Source organism: Coregonus lavaretus (assembly GCF_964263955.1).
Source record: "Coregonus lavaretus genome assembly, chromosome: 9".
Lineage (NCBI taxonomy): Eukaryota > Metazoa > Chordata > Actinopteri > Salmoniformes > Salmonidae > Coregonus > Coregonus lavaretus.
In genome coordinates, this window is record NC_139996.1 from 8,838,947 (window position 1) to 8,860,643 (window position 21,697).

At 42.2% G+C, this 21,697-nt stretch overlaps 1 protein-coding gene across 1 annotated transcript in view; it reads left to right on the forward strand.

Moving 5' to 3' along the window:
• The first annotated feature begins 15,872 nt into the window (after nt 1–15,872).
• LOC311135010 (transmembrane protein 263-B-like) overlaps nt 15,873–21,697 on the forward strand; it is a 35,891-nt gene continuing 30,066 nt past the window's right edge. Inside the window, exons 1-2 of the mRNA XM_084168821.1 lie at nt 15,873–16,060; nt 16,765–16,876. Coding sequence (XP_084024947.1) covers nt 16,055–16,060; nt 16,765–16,876 — 118 coding nt within the window. The 5' untranslated portion in view covers nt 15,873–16,054. The remainder of the gene's footprint in view (nt 16,061–16,764; nt 16,877–21,697) is intronic.

Here is a 21,697-nt window from a genome sequence, read left to right on the forward strand (position 1 = left end):
CCAAAAACTGAGTTTAAATTTATTTGGCTAAGGTGTATGTAAACTTCCGACTTCAACTGTATTTAGCAGTCTTGTTTATCAGTCTCATGGCTTGGGGGTAGAAGCTGTTCAGGGTCCTGTTGGTTACAGACTTGGTGCACTGGTACCGCTTACCGTGCGGTAGCAGAGACAACAGTCTATGGCTTGAGTGGCTGGAGTCTTTGACAATTTTTGGGGCTTCCTCGGACACCGCCTGGTATAGAGGTCCTGGATGGCAGGATGTACTGGGCCTTACTCACCACCCTCTGTAGTGCCTTGCGATCAGGTGCCTTGCAGTTGCCGTACCAAGCGGTGATGCAGCCAGTCAAGATGCTCTCAATGGTGCAGCTGTATACCTTTTTGAGGATCTGCGGGCCCATGCCAAATCTTTTCAACCTCCTGAGGAGGGAGAGGTGCTGTCGTGCCCTCTTCACAGCTGTGTAGGTGTGTGTGAACCATATTAATTCCTTAGTGATGTGGACACCGAGGAACTTGAAGCTGTGGGGGGGGGGGGAGGTGCGTATTTTAATCTTACAGCCTCATCGATCCCCTTACTTTAGTTTATATTACATTACTGAACCGCTTTACTGCACAGCTGGCCCCAATTCAACTGGATGAACATGAACTCCAGTCACTGATAAACCTGCGGCCCAACAGCAGTTTGCTACACTAACTGGAGAAGGTGCACCAGATAGACAAACAAACATACTCAGTCTGATACAGATACCGACACAACGTTTTAACGCCACAAAAGTAGAAACAGAAATGTTTTGCATTGTCTTCCTTACAGAAGCTCTAATATTAGATCATGTTGACCTGGAGGTTGTTAGCCTCGTAAACCAGACTAACCGCTGACCTCACCATTGTTTTATATCAGTCGGGTTGACCAGGCTAGGAGATTATTAGCTCTTTCATGACTTTATTACTCAGGGCCCTTTGGACCAAGAAGTACATAAAGCCTTGACCTCTTGTGTTAGAGGGCGACAACTGGCCACATGCGATGCATGGTATTTGTTTCTCTCCTGCCCCCTGCTAAGAGTTATGGTTAGGGGTCTGGGGTGTGTTTTGACCTTGTAACCTGGGCCTTCATGTTGGTGCCCTGAAAGACACACACACACACACACACACACACACACACACACACACACACACACATACACACACACACACAGTAGACTATTGTTTTATGAGAAGTGCTGTGTTGCCATGAGATCATGCGACTAAGGTCCTACTTGTGACCCCCCCAGCATTCTCCCACCACTAGAAATAGCCCCACCTCCCCCACATATATGACCAGGTGGGGGTAGACCTAGTTATTTCCTCAAATGGTTTCCCTGGATAGGAGCAGCTTAGGGATGAGCACTGGGCACTATAGGAGGCGTATGTTGACGGCCTTTGTTATTGGATTTAATATCTACTTGGTAAAGGCACTATTTTATCCCATAGAAAATAAAGGGAGCGTTTATTTCTGGCATCAGGCCAGTATGGGGTGGGCTTTTGGGTCTGATTCAAAAGTAGCCCATGGACCAATTGTATGAACGCAATGCCACAGACAACCTGTCAATCATCATATATCTGTCACTCTGAAATGTTGATTTACTGTGACGACAGCCACAGAGACTCAGTCACAATACAGTGTGTGGTTAGAAACCAGTAAAACCAGTCAAAACCAGACATATACATATACATAATTGTTCAAGACCCACACTAGCATGCATGCCTCTTGATATATAAATAACCTTCATTACATATCAACACGGGAGACAGTTACAGTAGAAACTCCTCTCATTGGCTGACCTTTCACCTTTGGACTAGTGACCTCACAAGGACAACAAAACAGACCAGTGAGTGGGTCGATCCTTAGATTGTAATATGTGCGTTATCATGTGTATTTCTGAGAAGCATACAACTGTAACATTTTAGCCAAAAGGAGCAAGGGTGCTTGGATAAAAACATGGCTAGCTAAACATGACCATTCTCCTGAGTGGCGCAGTGGTCTAAGGCACTGCATCGCAGTGCTAACTGTGTCACTAGAGATCCTGGTTCAAATCCAGGCTCTGTCGCAGCCGGCCGCGACCAGGAGACTCATGGGCGGCGCACAATTGGCCCAGCGTCGTCCAGGGTTGGGGAGGGAATGGCCGGCAGGGATGTAGCTCAGTTGATAGAGCATGGCGTTTGCAACGCCAGGGTTGCGGGTTCGATTCCCACGGGGGGCCAGTATAAAAAAAAAAAAAACATGTATTCACTAACTGTAAGTCGCTCTGGATAAGAGCGTCTGCTAAATGACTAAAATGTAAATGTAAATGTAATTCTCAAATATTATTTTTTCAGTTATCATTTACTTATCTCTTCTCCATTCTCCATATTGTTTAACTCGCAGTGAGCATATAGTACATGGTTACAAGGCAGGAGTTGGCCTATGTCATGTGTCCCAGTGCCACCATTCACAGTCACCCATGTTACAGTAAAACATTTGACATAGACAGGTCCAGTAATCCAATAAAATGATTATCCTGAGAGAAATTAACTGCACGCTCATTAAGCTATAGTACACCTAAAGGACTGGACTGCTAATTCACAACATTGCCAAAGGACGAGCATGTCCATAAAACACATATTATATACAGTAGAATTACAGAAAATTATTATGACTATGAGGGGAAACAAATTAATGTTAAATGAATAGCTTAAACTACCAATTAGCATTGTGCGTTAGAGGGGTTACCAGTCGATCAGTCTTGACTTATTGTGGGGGGTTGAGCTTCCCTTAATTAAGCTTGGGGGGCTATAGGTCATGAGAGATTAGGTACTCAGGTATCTCTAAGAGTTCATAGAATGATAGGTAAACTTCACAGAACCATGGGGAGATTCTTATTATTCCCACTATACACTATTGACAGTAGTCTGGTTCCCCAGCTGGCTCACTCTCTCCATGTCACAATTAGTGATGGATACACTGAATTAGCATAAAACACTGAATACAGTCACAGGTTGAGATGAAATGACTGTCACATTAAATGGACAGAACTTGAAAACCAAGGCCCAGGGGCATGGCAAGCAATGTGGCAAGGAAGAAGATTGCCTTCAAGAAAATTGACATCTACTCTTACGTACAACTTAACACTGTGTTACGAGAACTTTCAGTAGAATGATCAACCACCTCATCATCATTTTAATTCCAGAAGCTCTTTCATATGAAGAAAGAGGAATTAGCAGGCCAGGTGAGGTCAACCTTCAAATGTACAATTTGTATTAAAATGTAACCGGGATCTGGACACAAACCATTGCATGAGTGTCACAGGTGGGATCTGGTGCAAGATACAGTGGGGAAAAAAAGTATTTAGTCAGCCACCAATTGTGCAAGTTCTCCCACTTAAAAAGATGAGAGAGGCCTGTAATTTTCATCATAGGTACACGTCAACTATGACAGACAAACTGAGGAAAAAAAATCCAGAAAATCATATTGTAGGATTTTTAATGAATTTATTTGCAAATTATGGTGGAAAATAAGTATTTGGTCACCTACAAACAAGCAAGATTTCTGGCTCTCACAGACCTGTAACTTCTTCTTTAAGAAGCTCCACTGTCCTCCACTCGTTACCTGTATTAATGGCACCTGTTTGAACTTGTTATCAGTATAAAAGACACCTGTCCACAACCTCAAACAGTCACACTCCAAACTCCACTATGGCCAAGACCAAAGAGCTGTCAAAGGACACCAGAAACAAAATTGTAGACCTGCACCAGGCTGGGAAGACTGAATCTGCAATAGGTAAGCAGCTTGGTTTGAAGAAATCAACTGTGGGAGCAATTATTAGGAAATGGAAGACATACAAGACCACTGATAATCTCCCTCGATCTGGGGCTCCACGCAAGATCTCACCCTGTGGGGTCAAAATGATCACAAGAACGGTGAGCAAAAATCCCAGAACCACACGGGGGGACCTAGTGAATGACCTGCAGAGAGCTGGGACCAAAGTAACAAAGCCTACCATCAGTAACACACTACGCCGCCAGGGACTCAAATCCTGCAGTGAAAGACGTGTCCCCCTGCTTAAGCCAGTACATGTCCAGGCCCGTCTGAAGTTTGCTAGAGTGCATTTGGATGATCCAGAAGAGGATTGGGAGAATGTCATATGGTCAGATGAAACCAAAATATAACTTTTTGGTAAAAACTCAACTCGTCGTGTTTGGAGGACAAAGAATGCTGAGTTGCATCCAAAGAACACCATACCTACTGTGAAGCATGGGGGTGGAAACATCATGCTTTGGGGCTGTTTTTCTGCAAAGGGACCAGGACGACTGATCCGTGTAAAGGAAAGAGTGAATGGGGCCAAGTATCGTGAGATTTTGAGTGAAAACCTCCTTCCATCAGCAAGGGCATTGAAGATGAAACGTGGCTGGGTCTTTCAGTATGACAATGATGCCAAACACACCGCCCGGGCAACGAAGGAGTGGCTTCGTAAGAAGCATTTCAAGGTACTGGAGTGGCCTAGCCAGTCTCCAGATCTCAACCCCATAGAAAATCTTTGGAGGGAGTTGAAAGTCCGTGTTGCCCAGCGACAGCCCCAAAACATCACTGCTCTAGAGGAGATCTGCATGGAGGAATGGGCCATAATACCAGCAACAGTGTGTGAAAACCTTGTGAAGACTTACAGAAAACGTTTGACCTGTGTCATTGCCAACAAAGGGTATAACAAAGTATTGAGAAACTTTTGTTATTGACCAAATACTTATTTTCCACCATAATTTGCAAATAAATTCATAAAAAATCCTACAATGTGATTTTCTTGATTTTTTTCTTCTCATTTTGTCTGTCATAATTGACGTGTACCTATGATGAAAATTACAGGCCTCTCTCATCTTTTTAAGTGGGAGAACTTGCACAATTGGTGGTTGACTAAATACTTTTTTTCCCCACTGTATCTAAGAAAGTCTTGAGGTTTTGCTTGCCTGAGGTAGAGTATCTCATGATAAGCTGTAGACCACACTATCTACCAATAGAGTTTTCATCTATATTCTTCGTAGCTGTCTATTTACCACCAAAAAAATGATGTTGGCACTAAGACCACACTCAATGAACTGTATACGGCCATAAGCAAAAAGGAAAATGCTCATCCAGAGGCGGCGCTCCTAGTGTCCGGGGACTTTAAAGCAGGGAAACTTATATCAGTTTTACCTAATTTCTACCAGCATGTTAAATGTGCAACCAGAGGGAAAACAACTCTAGAACACCTTTACTCCACACACAGAGACGCGTACAAAGCTCTCCCTCGCCCTCCATTTGGCAAATCTGACCATAATTCTATCCCCCTGATTGACTCAGTCAATAAAAAAGTGGTCAGATGAAGCAGATGCTAAGCTACAGGACTGTTTTGCTAGAACAGACTGGAATATGTTCCGGGATTCTTCCGATGGCATTGAGGAGTACACCATATCAGTCACTGGCTTCATCAATAAGTGCATCGATGACGTCGTCCACACAGTGACTGTACGTACACACCCCAACCAGAAGCCATGGATTACAGGCAACATCCGCACTGAGCTAAAGGTTAGAGCTGCCGCATTCAAGGAGTGGGACTCTAACCCGGACGCTTATAAGAAATCCCGCTATGCCCTCCGACGAAACATCAAATAGGCAAAGAGTCAATACAGGACTAAGATTGAATCGTACTACACCGGCTTTGACGCTCGTCGGATGTGGCAGTACTTACAAACTATTACAGACTACAAAGGGAAGCACAGCCGCGAGCTGCCCAGTGACACGAGCCTACCAGACGAGCCAAATTACTTCTATGCTCGTTTCGAGGCAAGTAACACTGAAACATGCATGAGAGCATCAGCTGTTCCGGACGACTATGTGATCACGCTCTCCGTAGCCGATGTGAGTAAGACCTTTAAACAGGTCAACATTCACAGACGGATTACCAGGACATGTACTCCTAGCATGTGCTGACCAACTGGCAAGGGGCTTCACTGACATTTTCAACCTCTCCCTGTCTGAGTCTGTAATACCAACATGTTTCAAGCAGACCACCATAGTCCCTGTGCCCAAGAACACTAGGGTAACCTGCCTAAATGACTACCGACCCGTAGCACTCACATCTGTAGCCATGAAGTGCTTTGAAAGGCTGGTCATGGCTCACATCAACACCATTATCCCAGAAACCCTAGACCCATGCCAATTTGCATACCGCCCCAACAGATCCACAGATGATGCAATCTCTATTGCTCTCCACACTGCCCTTTCACACCTGGACAAAAGGAACACCTACATGAGAATGCTATTCATTGACTACAGCTCAGCATTCAACACCATAGTGCCCTCAAAGCTCATCACTAAGCTAAGGACCCTGGGACTAAACACCTCCCTCTGCAACTGGATCCTGGACTTCCTGACGGGCCGCCCGCAGGTGGTATGGGTAGCTAACAACACATCTGCCACGTTGATCCTCAACACGGGGGCCCCTCAGGGGTGCGTGCTCAGTCCCCTCCTGTACTCCCTGTTCACTCAAGACTGCATGGCCAGGCATGACTCCAACACCATCATTAAGTTTGCCGATGACACAACAGTGGTAGGCCTGATCACCAACAATGATGAGACAGCCTATAGGGAGGAGGTCAGAGACCTGGCCGTGTGGTGCCAGGATAATAACCTCTCCCTCAACGTGATCAAGACAAAGGAGATGATTGTGGACTACAGGAAAAAGAAGAGGACCGAGCACGACCCCATTCTCATCGACGGGGCTGTAGTGGAGCAGGTTGAGAGCTTCAAGTTCCTTGGTGTCCACATCACCAACAAACTAACATGGTCCAAGCACACCAAGACAGTCGTGAAGAGGTCACAACAAAACCTATTCCCCCTAAGGAGACTGAAAATATTTGGCATGGGTCCTCAGATACTCAAAAGGTTCTACAGCTGCACCATCAAGAGCATCCTGACTGGTTGCATCACCGCCTGGTATGGCAACTGCTCGGCCTCCGACCGCAAGGCATTACAGAGGGTAGTGCGTACGGCCCAGTACATCACTGGGGCCAAGCTTCCTGCCATCCAGGACCTCTATACCAGGCGGTGTCAGAGGAAGGCCCTAAAAATTGTCAAAGACTCCAGCCACCCTAGTCATAGACTGTTCTCTCTGCAACCGCACGGCAAGCGGTACTGGAGCGCCAAGTCTAGGTCCAAGAGGCTTCTAAACAGCTTCTATCCACAAGCCATAAGACTTCTGAACTACTAATCAAATGGCTACCCAGACTATTTGCATCCCCCCCTCTTTTACGCTGCTGCTGCTCTCTGTTTATTATCTAATCTATGCATAGTCACTTGAATAAATCTTCCTACATTGACTCGGTACCGGTACCCCCTGCATATTGCCACGCTATTGTTATTTTTACTGCTGCTCTTTAATTATTTGTTAATTTTATTTTGTATTATTTGATATTGTATTTTTTTGTGTGATTGTTTTGGTATTCTTTCTTAAAACTGCATTGTTGGTTAAGGGTTGTAAGTAACCATTTCACTGTAAGGTCTACACCTGTTGTATTCGGCGCATGTGACAAATAAGAATTGATTTGATTTAATTTGATTTTGAACCCTGGTCTCCCATGGGAGAAACCAAAGTCTTAACCAATAGCCCAAAAGGAAAGTCCCTTTACTTCAACACGAGACCAACTCACCTAAATGAGTAAGAGTCCAGCCGTGATGTATAGGTCATTCACAACTTAGGCATGCATGTCAAGTATACAGTATATCCCCACCGTATACTGTAGAGTGCTCCGACACCGACCACAGACAATTACTATTTGCAGTCATCACATCATAGTTGTCAACAAGTGAATGTAGTTATACGTGTTATACGTGTGAGGCGCCGCCATCTTGAATCAAAAGTGAATGTCAATAATATTTGTTTTTATCAATATATATATATATATATATATATATATATATAGATAAAAACAAATATTATTGACATTCACTTTTGATTCAATATGGTGGCGCCTCACACGTATAACAGGTCAAGGCAGGTAACGCTCAAGGTCACAGCCATGTCTAAGGAGGGCTTAGGAGAGGTTAGGAGGGCCTAATTCCAAGCCTTCAGCCATGGCTATATGCAGCATTCTCCCTCTTAGGGACCAGTGATGGATAGGTTGTGTCACCATGCTGTCCATAAGGGGTTTAGGTGATACATGAGTAGAGTAAAAGAAAATGTACACCAGGAGGCCATGTCCTGTTATTGTATCTAACTTTTGATAATCAAAAATAATGTATCTGGTTATATTTGTTATATTTGTTATTGTGGTTATATTTGTTATTGTGGTTATATTTGTTTGGTTTATATTTGGTTATATTTAGGGTTTCTCAGCAATGCTGTGAAACCTATTGTTATTGTCTGAATTCTAATTATTTTTATTTTGCTTGACTTGATCAAAAAACTCCTAGATTGGTAACTTTTTTTATAATTTGGCACACAGAAACAAGAGGCCATGAGTAACTTGGTCAAAAAGAATGGCACCGATTTGGCGATAGAGGGTGCTGTTATAAGCAGTCTCACTAAAACCCACATATCCGTTGCCCAGTTTGACCTAGAGACTTGAAACTTTCTAGATTGGTGTCTTTAATCATGCTGAACAAATCTGCCTCAAGGACCCATAAGGTCCGTCAGGATAGATTTTCCTCCATCTTGGAAATTCAGTATGTAGGCCCATGGTACATCTTTTAACTTAGTTTAAGAAAAGCTAAGGGATTGGTTAAGAGATGGCTGAGTTATTGATAAATCAGGAAATCCATGTCCATTTAAATCCTTTGCAAATCCACTTCACAATGGCCTATCAAAGACATTACCATGACGAACCATGTTAAGTTTGGCATTGATATCTTAAAAAATAAGGAAACTATTAACAATTCAATTTTTTTACAATACACTTTTTAGCGTTACGCTAATGCTTAAAATAACCTAAATAAAATATTATCATGGACAAACAGTCAGATTCATTCCAAATTTGATCTTTGCACTCATCACCTGCTGCATTAAAAGATAGCCAACCTACAGCACTAGACTAAACTTCACTTGTGTCATCCTTGTGGTATTGAGAGATAAACATGGTAATGCTTTCACTGACTGCACATAAAGGAAGATAGTTCCTACATGATAGAGGGCTTGCTTTGTTGTCCAAATGATATTGCGTCCTTTCTGTCGTCCTGTGAACCCCGTTCATTGCTGCTCGCTGCTATATTTACTCTTTCCTTTTATAACGCTCAAATTCAAAGCCATATTGTGCATATTTTTAAGACACAGCTATCAACGTGTTCCACCTAGTTCTTGTCCAGTGGAACATTTTGTTGACCATTGTTGGAACATTCCGTTGGAATTTTGGTAGTCGGAAGACATGCATGTTCCCAGACAGAAGGCAAAGCTGCTCAGAAGAACTTCATACTCTAGAGAAGCAAACATGATCCAAATCATATCTTCACAAACAGAGTGCACTATTCCAATATTCCTCACGTTCCATCATTCCATCAGGGTCCTCCTCCAGTTTTCTTTTAGAAACAAGATTCTCTGGTCTGATGAAACCAAGATTGAACTCTTTGGACTGAATGCCAAGTGTCACGTCTGGAGGAAACCTGCAGGCCAGCTGCCGCTACTAAGGTCATAGTGCTTACCGGGGACCCAAACACAGTATGTCGTCATGGGAGACGAATGATGGTAAACCTGATGCGACCACATCCAGGTAAGATAGGCTAAATACAGGTGACTATACATTTGTGAAAATTATACCAATATAGGTGTTGTAATTATATGCCTCACATAAAAGTGGTCTGGCTCTGGCATCCCAGTAAAAACTGCCACACAGTTGTTACAGTACACATTTGATAGAAAATACTAATGGAAACACTCATTTTATTCAAAGGTTCTTCTGGCCTTGATGACGCCAAGAAGATCTACAACTACCACCATCCCTACGGTGAAGCATGGTGGTGGCAGCATCATGCTGTGGGGATGTTTTTCAGCAGCAGGGACTGGGATACTAGTCAGGATCAAGGGAAAGATGAACTGTGCAAAGTACAGAGAGATCCTTGATGAAAACCTGCTCCTCAGTGCTCAGGACCTCAGACTGGGGCAAAGTTTCACCTTATAACAGGACAACGACCCTAAACACACAGCCAAGACAACGCAGGAGTGGCTTCGGGACAAGTCTCTGAATGTCCTTGAGTAGCCCAGCCAGAGCTCTGACTTGAACCCGATCAAACATCTCTGGAGAGACCTGAAAATAGCTGTGCAGCATCGCTCCCTATCCAACCTAACAGAGCTTGAGAGGATCTGCAGAGAAGAATGGGAGAAACTCCCCAAATACAGGTGTGCCAAGCTTGTAGGGTCATACCCAAGAAGACTTGAGGCTGTAATTGCTGCCAATGGTGCTTTAACAAAGTACTGAGTAAAGGGTCTGAATACTTATGTAGATGTGATATTTCAGTTGTACATTTGTAACACATTTGCATTTAAAGGTCTTTGCTTTGTCATTATGGGGTATTGTGTGTAGATTGATGAGGGAAAAAACCGATTTAATCCATTTTAGGATAAGGCTGTAACGTAACAAAATTTTGAAAAAGTCAAGGGGTCTGAATATTTTCTGAATGCACTGTACATTTTACATTTTAGTCATTTAGCAGACGCACTTATCCAGAGCGACTTACAGTTAGTGAGTGCATACATTATTATTATTAGTATTATTTATTTTATTTTTTCATACTGGCCCCCCCATGGGAATCGAACCCACAACCCTGGCGTTGCAAACGCCATGCTATACCAAGTAAGCTACATCCCTGCCCTGTAGGCTAGAGTCGATTGAGTTTCACCTCAGTAGAGTCAGTATACAGTGGAAACACTGTTTAGCTTTATCATGAATAACAAGGCATAGTGTTGCAAAATTCCGGTAACTTTCCCAAAATTACCAGGTTTTCCAGATATCCCAGTTGGAGGATTCCTGGATTTCCTGTTATTCCCTCCTGATTCCAGGGTCTTTCAACCAGGATTTCTGGAAAACCTGGGAATTTGGGTATAGTTACTGGAATTTTGCAACCCTAACAAGGAATCACATTGTGGGAGTTAGTTCCACCTGCTACAAAATCTGAAATTACACAGAAAGTGTTTTTTGATCTAATATTGACACCTTATTTCAAATAAAGTATTAGAGACACAGAGAGAAAAAGTAGTAACAGAAGTCGTAACCTCCCATGTGAGGGTAAATAGTCTCTTTAAAACAGTCATATTAGATTACCTTGATCCCATTAGCTAACACAACCTTTGGCACATCGCTGCTAACCACACTGCCAAATACGCATGGTGAGGATCGCACTGATGAATAGTTGGCCAGTTGATCTAGTTGATGCTGTGTTTGGTTGGAACTGTATGTTGGTTGGTTGGTTGGTTGGTTGGTAATAAAGGTTGGTTGGGTGTCATGTTGTTGTCATATATTCTCATGGGCTTTTACAGCTGTACTGGACCCAGGACAGAAATGGCCAGGAACCTGGGGAAACAAAGTTCTGGGAGTGAAATCAATTTAACATGTACAAAGGAGCTTTTTAAGGTGAATTCAAGGATTTTACATTGGTGGGTTCCCAGAGTTACTTTTTTTCCAAATGTCTTTCCCTGAATAGAACCATGTTGTTAGGTATGTCATTTCAATGGTGGCGCTATTTTAAGCCACTTCAAATTGCCTACTGTTGTTAGAAAGTGTATCTGACCAGACAGACAATGTGAACTCTTCTCACTCCAACAGTATCCCGCTACTTTTAATCCCCTCTTTGCACCACAGCTAGTAACTCATCCTGTGTTCATTCAGGGTGCGACTAAGCGAGGTTAATACGACTAGTAGAAATAGTAAAACTCCACTATGCTAAAACAGATAAACAGCCTACCCACTGGGTACACACTGGTTGAATCAACATGGTTTCCACGTCATTTCAATGAAATGACATTGAACCGACGTCTGTGCCCAGTGGCTACTGTACTAGTCAAAGTGAAAAATATGGCTAGGTTGTGGATTCAAAGGACCATTAAAATAGGGGAAAACTTAGGTGCTTGTAATAGGCCGGTAGTAATCACTACAGAATGTCCGTCCAGAACAATGAGGAGTCATAATGTCCAGGTAAGGGGGTTTAATTGACAAGAAGGATAGACACACACACACACACACACACACACACACACAGCTGACACCACTCTGACATCAATGAATAATTGTAGATAGAGCTAAACATGGTGCAACTTGTAACTTCTCTTCCGAGGAGAGCACACAAACTGTCCACTTGTCTTCACCGCAACTCACTGGCTGGAGGCGGGACTTTCAATGAGCAATTGATAGAGAATGTCTCTGATTAGCAAGAAACGTAAGAGTGATTGACTGAGGGGCTGTCGGGCATTCTAACTAAAGGGACAAACTAGGGGTGCATAGAGACAGACAATAACTGACTGTCTGGCCATTTTTACAAAAACACTATCCTGGGCCCTAAATAAAGGACCATAAAGATGTTTTTGGTAACCAATAGCACATTTTTCCTGTGTCATGTACTCAACTCAAGTGACTGGGCAATAAGGATAGATAATAAACAGAGTAGCAGCAGCGTATTTCAAGAGTGTGAAAGAGTGTCTCTATGTGTGTGTGTGTGTGTGTGTGTGTGTGTGTGTGTGTGTGTGTGTGTGTGTGTGTGTGTGTGTGTGTGTGTGTGTGTGTGTGTGTGTGTGTGTGTGTGTGTGTGGCGTCAATATGCGTGTGTGTGTGTGTGTGCGTGTGGCTTCAATATGTGTGTGTGTGTTTTGTGTGTGTGAGAGTATCCCGTGTGTGTGTGTGTTTGGAGTGTCAGTGTAGTCCGTGTGAGTGTGTGGGTAGCATCCAGTAATTGTGCATAGAGCCAGTGCAAAAAAAAAGGAGGTCAGTGCAAATAGAACGGGTAGCAGAGGAGTTTGGTGGCAACTTAATGGCCTGCCGATTTATTTATTTTTTCCATGACCTTGTTCAGCCACAACTTGGAGAAACATAGGATATTACAGTTTTCAGATCACGTTGATAGGATAGTCTCGATCGGAGCTCGTCCAGTTTATTCTCCAGTGATTGCACATTCGCCAATAGAACGGAGGGTAGAGGCGGTTTATCCACTTGCCGTCTCGTCAGGTATCCCGCCTCTATAACGCAGCCACTTCCTTTTTCGAGTGTCAGGGCTTTGGACCTGGTCCAGGATGAGCAGTATGTCCTTCACCACAGACTCATTGAAGTAGAAATCCTCATCCAAATCGAGGTTAGTGATCGCTGTTCTGATGTCCAGAAGCTCTTTTCGGTCATCGATGGCGGAAACATTATGTACAAAAAAAATTGGTTAAAATCACAGGTGATAAAATCATGGCCACGTCACCTGGTATTGGTCAATCTAATGTAAAGTGTGCAACAATATTGTCTCTGTAGTGTCAAATACCTATATCGAATTCCTTGTTATGGTTTCTGAAGTGTTATTGTCACTAGACTATATCGAATACCTTGTTATGGTTTCTGAAGTGGGATTGTCACTAGTCTATATCGAATACCTTGTTATGGTTTTTGAAGTGTGATTGTCACTAGCCTATATCAAATACCTTTTTATGGTTTCTGAAGTGGGATTGTCATTAGCCTATATCGAATACCTTGTTATTGTTTCTGAAGTGTTATTGTCACTAGCCTATATCGAATACCTTGTTATGGTTTCTGAAGTGGGATTGTCACTAGCCTATATCGAATACCTTGTTATGGTTTCTGAAGTGGGATTGTCACTAGCCTATATCGAATACTTTGTTATGGTTTCTGAAGTGTTATTGTCACTAGCCTATATTGAATACCTTGTTATTGTTTCTGAAGTGGGATTGTCACTAGGCTATATCGAATACCTTGTTATGGTTTCTGAAGTGGGATTGTCACTAGCCTATATCGAATACTTTGTTATGGTTTCTGAAGTGTTATTGTCACTAGCCTATATTGAATACCTTGTTATTGTTTCTGAAGTGGGATTGTCACTAGGCTATATCAAATACCTTGTTATGGTTTATGCCAGGTCAGGGTAGGTCCTTTCGGGATGTCTGACCACAGCTATCGAGAACCCAAGGCGGCTTGCAGGTTCCCCCTCTTGGGTTCTCAGCTGATGGTATGGACCACAGACGGCTCCATGTGAACTACTATCCCAACGCTCTGTTTTAACATTTGCTGTAGAAACGTTTTGGAAAAATAAAGCCCTCGACTTTCAAGCCACATTAAATTAATTTCACAAACGCAAAATATACACTTACTGTTTAAACGGTTTTAACACAGTTGCAGCCCTCAGTATTTTTCGGTTACAACACTATTCTGGGGTCCTTCTTCCGTTGCGCGGAGGTGTTTGGGAGACGCTCCGATAGCTAATTAAATCACCTGGACACCTCTGTCTTCTGTAAACAAGCGCTGTAACATGGAAATATGGCCCTGTGATAACCATAACCCTATAAAGGTGTGTATTAATTGAACCTTTAGTTAAAAAATATATATATTTCTTGAATATGTGAAAGTTAAGTTCCAAATGTTTCTAAAACCGTATCGCAAATAACGTGTATTTACATTTAGAGTAAGCTTTGGGACAGCGTCGGTGCATTTGCATAATAATAATATGCCATTTAGCAGACGCTTTTATCCAAAGCGACTTACAGTCATGCGTGCATACATTTTTTTTTTGTGTATGGGTGGTCCCGGGGATCGAACCCAATACCTTGGCGTTACAAGCGCCGTGCTCTACCAGCTGAGCTACAGAGGACCACAATGAATATATGATCATGAATATATGTTATAAGTTTAACATTACCGTCTATGAACGTGCCCAATTGTGATATATTGTCAAATTATTAGCAAAATAGCTGATCTGATTGGCCAAAATACCAATTGGTGGAAAAAGATCAGAATTAGGCTGCCTGTGTAAACGCAGCCATGAAGTTACAGAGCTCTAGGCCTACCTTAGGGTGGCTTCCACTGGGAAGTGGGAAGTCTTAAGTCCGACATGAATGTGTTGAGGTGCCTTGGAACAATTAAGCTAGCTAATAATAAAGTTAGCTAGTTTGCTTAACATTGAAATATGGTAAAATTAACTACATTCTCCATATTGATAAGGTTAAAATTGTCAAAATAGATTTGTAATCTTTTGGTTTAAAAGGTTAAAGGTCAGTGGAGGAACTCTGAAAAAAATGAGGTCAAGGTCAAATATTCAGTTCGGAAAGTCTGAGCTCTAGAAAGCGCTGGAAAGGTGGCATCCTATGAAGGTGCCACGTTGAAAGTCACTGAGCTCTTCAGTACAGGCCATTCTACTGCCAATGTTTGTCTATGGCGATTGCATGGCTGTGTGCTCGATTTTATACACCTGTTGCTGAAATAGCCGACTCCATTAATTTGTAGGGGTGTCCACATACTTTTGGTGATGTAGTGTATAGGCCAGTAGGCATTTTGCCTTTTGTGCTTGAGAGGAATATAGCTATTTAAAATTTGGCCAAGTAGGCCTACCTTAACGTTAGTTTTTCAAGTATTTATCAATTATCAATTTTCGCCATTACTTAATTGTAAATAACCTACATCTCTGGATCTAGTCTTCTCTATCACCTTCACTGTAAATAGATACCACCAATTTTGCAGCTAATGCCGAGTCCTCATCTATTTTTATTTATTTCCCTTTTCTAGTCAGTCACCTAAAAGTGCCTAAAGCTGAACCAATATGCTGCTGCTCCTCATTAAAGGATTTGACTCGATGCTACCCCCTCCCGACTGAAAATCATCATTACAGCAGGTTACAGAAGAATTCCGTAAACATCCCAAGCGTCACTTCCGGTTATATTTTGACAGCAAAACACTGCACATTTTTGCAAATCGAAACTCTGATCCCCGTTATATGGTTATTTTAACACCTTTTGTGTTTTATACTGCACATTTATTAGCTAATTTTACTTGTGTGGCGGAATTGACAGTGTTCAGAAAGAGATCAGTCTTCTGCTTCTAGCAAAAGATGAAGGTGAGTATTTTGTTGAATCGTACCCTTAGCTACGCTTTTGAAATGCAAGTCTAAGGCAGCAATCTCACATTTTCGCATTCAAGATAAAGAAAATGTGTCTTTATTGCAGTTGTATTGCAGACGTTTCACGTAGTGTACAATGCTGGTGTCATACAGGAAAATGCACATCGTGTACTTCACTCGAGTTCCTCCCCCCTAAATAGCCAGCCCACTGTGATGCTCTTTCAGTAAAAACAAGAGACTATTTGTTTGCTACGTATGTAGCGACTTCACTGCTGCAGAACATGTTGCTGATTACTTTGTGTACGTTTGTTGCTGATTACTTTGTGTACGTTTGTTACAGACACGTGATACACAGCAGCCACTTTGACATGTAACAGTATTCCTGCTGTCTCTATTGTCTGGCCAATTATAAGTGTGTCAGTGTAATAGGATTATTTTACCTAGCGCCACATCATCATTGTTTCTATTCTATTATGTTTAATTATTTAGATCAAACATAAAGTTTTCATATTAAGCTTTTTTTTGGTAACTTTCTTTATTCTAAATTTATTTATTTGATCCCTGCACTATTTATCCCCATAAGCATACTGCATAAGATTATTATTATGTTATCATGAATGATTTCCTCATTTGAACTGGGAAATGCAACTATATGAGATATAATAACCCAATATAATATTACACGCTGACTTGTCCTGTAGGTTCCTAGTGATGAAAATGAGTTGGTGGAGGAAGCCAGTAGCAGTTCAACATCAGTAGACAACTCCAACAACGAGGAGATTCCTCCTTATCTACGTGAAGAACCTCCTGAAGGTACGATCATGCTCTCTAATTAATCAGATCTATCTGAGTTTTGGTTCAAACAAACTACTGAAAAGGGCTCGAATATTGAAACATGTATTTTTGTGTTTGTGACTGAAGAGTCCATTGCAATGAACATTAATCAACATGGGATATAATTTATATGATATGTTCTCTGACATGGATGTCTTAGTTTCCTTGCACTGTGCTCTTATAGAGATATAGCTTACATGAATTAATGTCCACTCTGAAACTACTGTAACAGCAGTTTGTATTTGCTCTGAGAGGGCGTCCAGCCGTAGTTCAGAAATAGTCAAGTCATTCGCCTCATGATCATATCTGATGACGCAGTATATCTGATGATGCAGTATAGCCTAGCAGCCTGCAGAGGGGCATATTGGCCAACAGAAGGTTTTGATCATCATTTAACATGCAACAACATAGAAACAGTAGGTGGTAGTGAAGCCACATCCCAAGACCTAGGTTCTGTCTGTCATTTGCCGTGCTTATACAGGCTAAAATATAATGGTATTGGTCATTACTTTAATTTACACCCCTAGAGTCAGAGTAAATGCTACATTTAATTATTCTGCACTACAACCATGTATGCCAATTCGCACAGCTCGTGGCTGCGCTATAATATAATGATATGAGGCGATTGCTATCTGTCTTGTGGGGATAATGAGATAATTCATTTCTTCAAGAAACAGGCTGCATCCCAAATGGCATCCTATTCCCTATATAGTGCACTACATTTGACCAGAGCGCTATGGGCCCCGGTGAAATGTAGTGCGCTATGTAGGGAATAGGGTTTTATTTGGGACACACAAACTGTATGTAAATGAGTCAAATAATGATCAGCTGCCTCATCATTATTCCAGATCTTGCTCCTGATACAGGCTAATGTTTTAAGCAGACCTGGCTTCAAATACTATTTCAAGTATCAAACTATTCCAAATCTTTAGAAACTTTTACCGTTGGCTTTAGTCTGCGTGGAGTGCCAAATGGGGTTTGCACTATTCTATTGGTTAAATTGCGCCAGGCTCATTCAAGACGGTGAAGTATTTTAAATAGTCAAATAGTATTTGAAGCCAGGTCTGCTGTTAAGATGAAGACATTCATACATCTGTTTTTCACACTGATGCCTTCCACTTTCCACACTCTCCTCCCAACATTACATTAATCAGATCTAGGCCTAATTGTGTCTGTCAATATCCAACTTCAGTGGAAAGAAATGTACGCCTAACTCACCTCATTTAAGTGCATAGGTCCTAATCCCATGTGCAAAGAAAGCATGAAGCTGTCAGTACATTTTAGGTAACATAAAACGGAATATGGATATAAACTCTGCCTTCGTCTTCTCTTTGAGAAAACTATTTTTATGCCTCTCTTTTTTAATGTCATTTATGGACACTACAAAGCAACTAAGTTATGGTAATTCTCTTTCTGGAAACAAACAAACCCTATTTTTGGTCAAGGACTGGAAATAGCTTCAATCTGATCCACCAAAGTATCACTGCTGTATATTTGAAACAATTTGTTGCTATCATTTACAGAGGCATTGCCAGAATGGGAGGTTATTATATCTGGTGATCAGGCTGTATTAGGGAATAATACTGATTTTGGCTTTTCATCCTACGTTGAAAGTAGTATGAGCTTGGTATGGGTATTTTAATTGTGTGTACCTGATGCCTGGTACAATAACTAGGTTGCATTACATCCCTATCTTTATAGTTGCCCTGTGAATAGCCTATGTGAATGTTAAGTGTTTTACGTCCTATAAAGTTATGTTTTTAACAATCTCCCAGCATGGAGTCTCATGTATTAGTGGTCGTTATAAGTCTACAAGATTTTTAATTTCTATTTTTTTTTCATCACCATCATGTCAGAGAGGTATATGTAAGTCTTTCTTGGGAGGAAAGGGACTTAAAGTGATTTTCTACTCTAGCAGTTCTACATTTTACCCGGCTGCAGTTGAGAGCTAGTCTAAGACCCAGTACAAATCTGTATTCTCTGGAACCCAAACAAACAGGATTAAAACAGGAAATGGCCGACAGGATATGCTGTGCCATGTTCACAGAATCAGCATCAGTCAGCCAGTGTACTGTGCCCCTAGAATCCATCTGTATTACTGGGCCAGGCCTTCTATGCTTCCTTTTCAATCATAGGAAGGCCTCCACAGTAGGTTTGATGAGTTACAGTGGGTGGCCATTCTATTGCATACCAGATTGAATAGGCCTAGTTGTTGTATTTTCTATTTCTTTTTATTTGTATTGGATCTGGTTGAGAACAATAACTATGTCAGGCATTTCATTGACCAATTATATGGTTCAGTGCAGCTCAAGGACTCCATCCTACAGATAATGTGGGATGTGAAGTTAGGAGATGTCCATGTACTTGCCATTTGATGTTCACCTGCAGTATGAGTACTGTACCCATCAGAAATCAATCGTCAATTAATTACATAGCAACTCGAATCAGTCATTCTCATGACAGTCACATATCATCAGTAGAAACCACTACAACACGACCTGCCCATCCCTTCCACACCACTACAACATCAAAACAGCCTAAAATACATGGCTTGTTTGTTCCTTGTCATAACTTCTTACCAAAGTTTCTCCTGAGGGGTATCGGCTAGAATTCCATCTGTTACGAGTTATTAATAGAACCAAATTAAGTTTGATCGACTTTTTCTCCCTGTTTCTCCTGTCCTGTTTGCTGGTGCAGTGTAGGCTGCTCCATCATGCTGACAGCTCCAGTGCATGTCAGGGGAAAATGGTGATGTACAGAGTAACTGTGATGGATGGACTGTCACACAGCTGAACTCTCAGCCAGACTGTGTGTGTGTGTGTGTGTGTGTGTGTGTGTGTGTGTGTGTGTGTGTGTGTGTGTGTGACAGTGCGTGCGTGCTACTCCCCCCAAGTCCTATCCCAACAGCCTGTCCACCTGTGTCTCTGCCTAGCTTTTGATTAGTAGGAGAACACCTCCCAGCTCCAGTCTTCTGTGTGACCCGATCCCAGGCATCACAGAGACACAGCCTTGATCTGGTCACAGTGATACAGATGAAGGATCTTAATTTGAGCTAGTGTGTGTGTCCATCTCCATCACAGGCCTCCTGCGAGGAGTCGGGGGGGAGACGACCCTTCTGTGTTTAATGAGAAGGAAACACACACACACACAAAGCAAACATAGAGTGCAGAGAGAGAGTCGTTCAGTTCCTAGGCCTGTACTCCACCCTGTGTGTTATTGTCAAATCCTGTCTGGACGCCATCTGGAACTATCTCCATCCACTCTGTGGCTGTGTCCAAAATAGCACCCTATTCCCTGCCCTGTATGTAGTGCCTATGTAGTACACAGTGTAGGGAATAGGGTGCTATTTCAGATTCAGCCCGTGTCTGCCTGCTTCCAGGAAGACCTCGCTTCAAATTTGTGTCACCTCGATGCGTCGTCGGCTCAGTGGAAATGGTTATCTGGCCATAAAATGCACCGTCATGCTGAGGTGCCATACTGTTGGTTGAGGAGAGCTCCTCAGTCTATCACTTACAATCAACATCACTGGTCTGACTGGGAGTTTGATTTACTGGCTACTCTGAGATCTGTCAGTAAAGCTCAAAAAATGTTTTGCTAATCTCCATAACCATAGAAAAGTGAGGAGAGAGGACTGAATGCACACACGTACTATAGGTATCCACGCACGCACACACACACACACACGTCAGTGGTCAAATCAAATCAAATCAAATTGTATTGGTCACATGCGCCGAATACATGCGCCGAATACAACATTCTGTCCTATAACAATATCACTCACCCATTTAAGTATGGATCACACCACTGGCATACAAGCGTATATGCCAGGCCTAATAAACATTGGAGAATATAGACAGTATTATCTCAGGGAGGGAACAACTAGAAGGCAACTACGTCATTGTTTATCATGAAACAGAAATGGAGGAAAAGATTTGATGACTGTTCACTGTGTTTGTATCCCATTTGACCACATAGATGTATTTTTATTGAAGACATCCCCTGAATGTTTGTTCACATGTCTGTGTTACTGTTAACCAAATCCTCCTCTGGGAGGCTTGGCAAATATATACTTGTCAAATATGAGCAATTTAGATTAAGAAAAGTGAGCTGTTTGTGTTGTGGATGTTCATATCCAATTATTTTCCACAGCGTGTTATTTTGTCTTATCAGCTAATTTCTGTCAGCAGTCATACATTGATAATGTGGTTGGGCTGACAGGTTGAGAGAAGAACTCTCCTTCCTCACTGCTGCTGTGTTCAAAGCACTGACAGTCTCTCTATAGCAGACTTTCTGCAAGAACAATTAAAATCAGCAAGGTGCCAAGTCTGCCATCTGTGCTGGCAAATTATGACACTTCATTACTTTATTGGCCCATCTCTCTCTCTCTCTCTCTCTCTCTCTCTCTCTCTCTCTCTCTCTCTCTCTCTCTCTCTCTCTCTCTCTCTCTCTCTCTCTCTCTCTCTCTCTCTCTCTCTCTCTCTCTCTCTCTCTCTCTCCTGTCTCTTTCTCTTCTCTCTCTCTCTCTCTCTCTCTCTCTCTCTCTCTCTCTCTCTCTCTCTCTCTCTCTCTCTCTCTCCTGTCTCTTTCTCTTCCGTCTCTTTCTCTCTGAAACCTACAGTAGTTAGCCTACCTTTTGTATCATAAGGAATCAGAGGTTAATCTAGCCAAATCTAGATGTAATATTTCCGTTCTGTTGCTGCTCTACCACAATTTATATGGTGCTACGAGCAGCGGCGAGTATCTCATGTGTTGGGTGGAGAAATGGCCTAAACTGTCTAGTACCCACAGCGGCCAATGTAA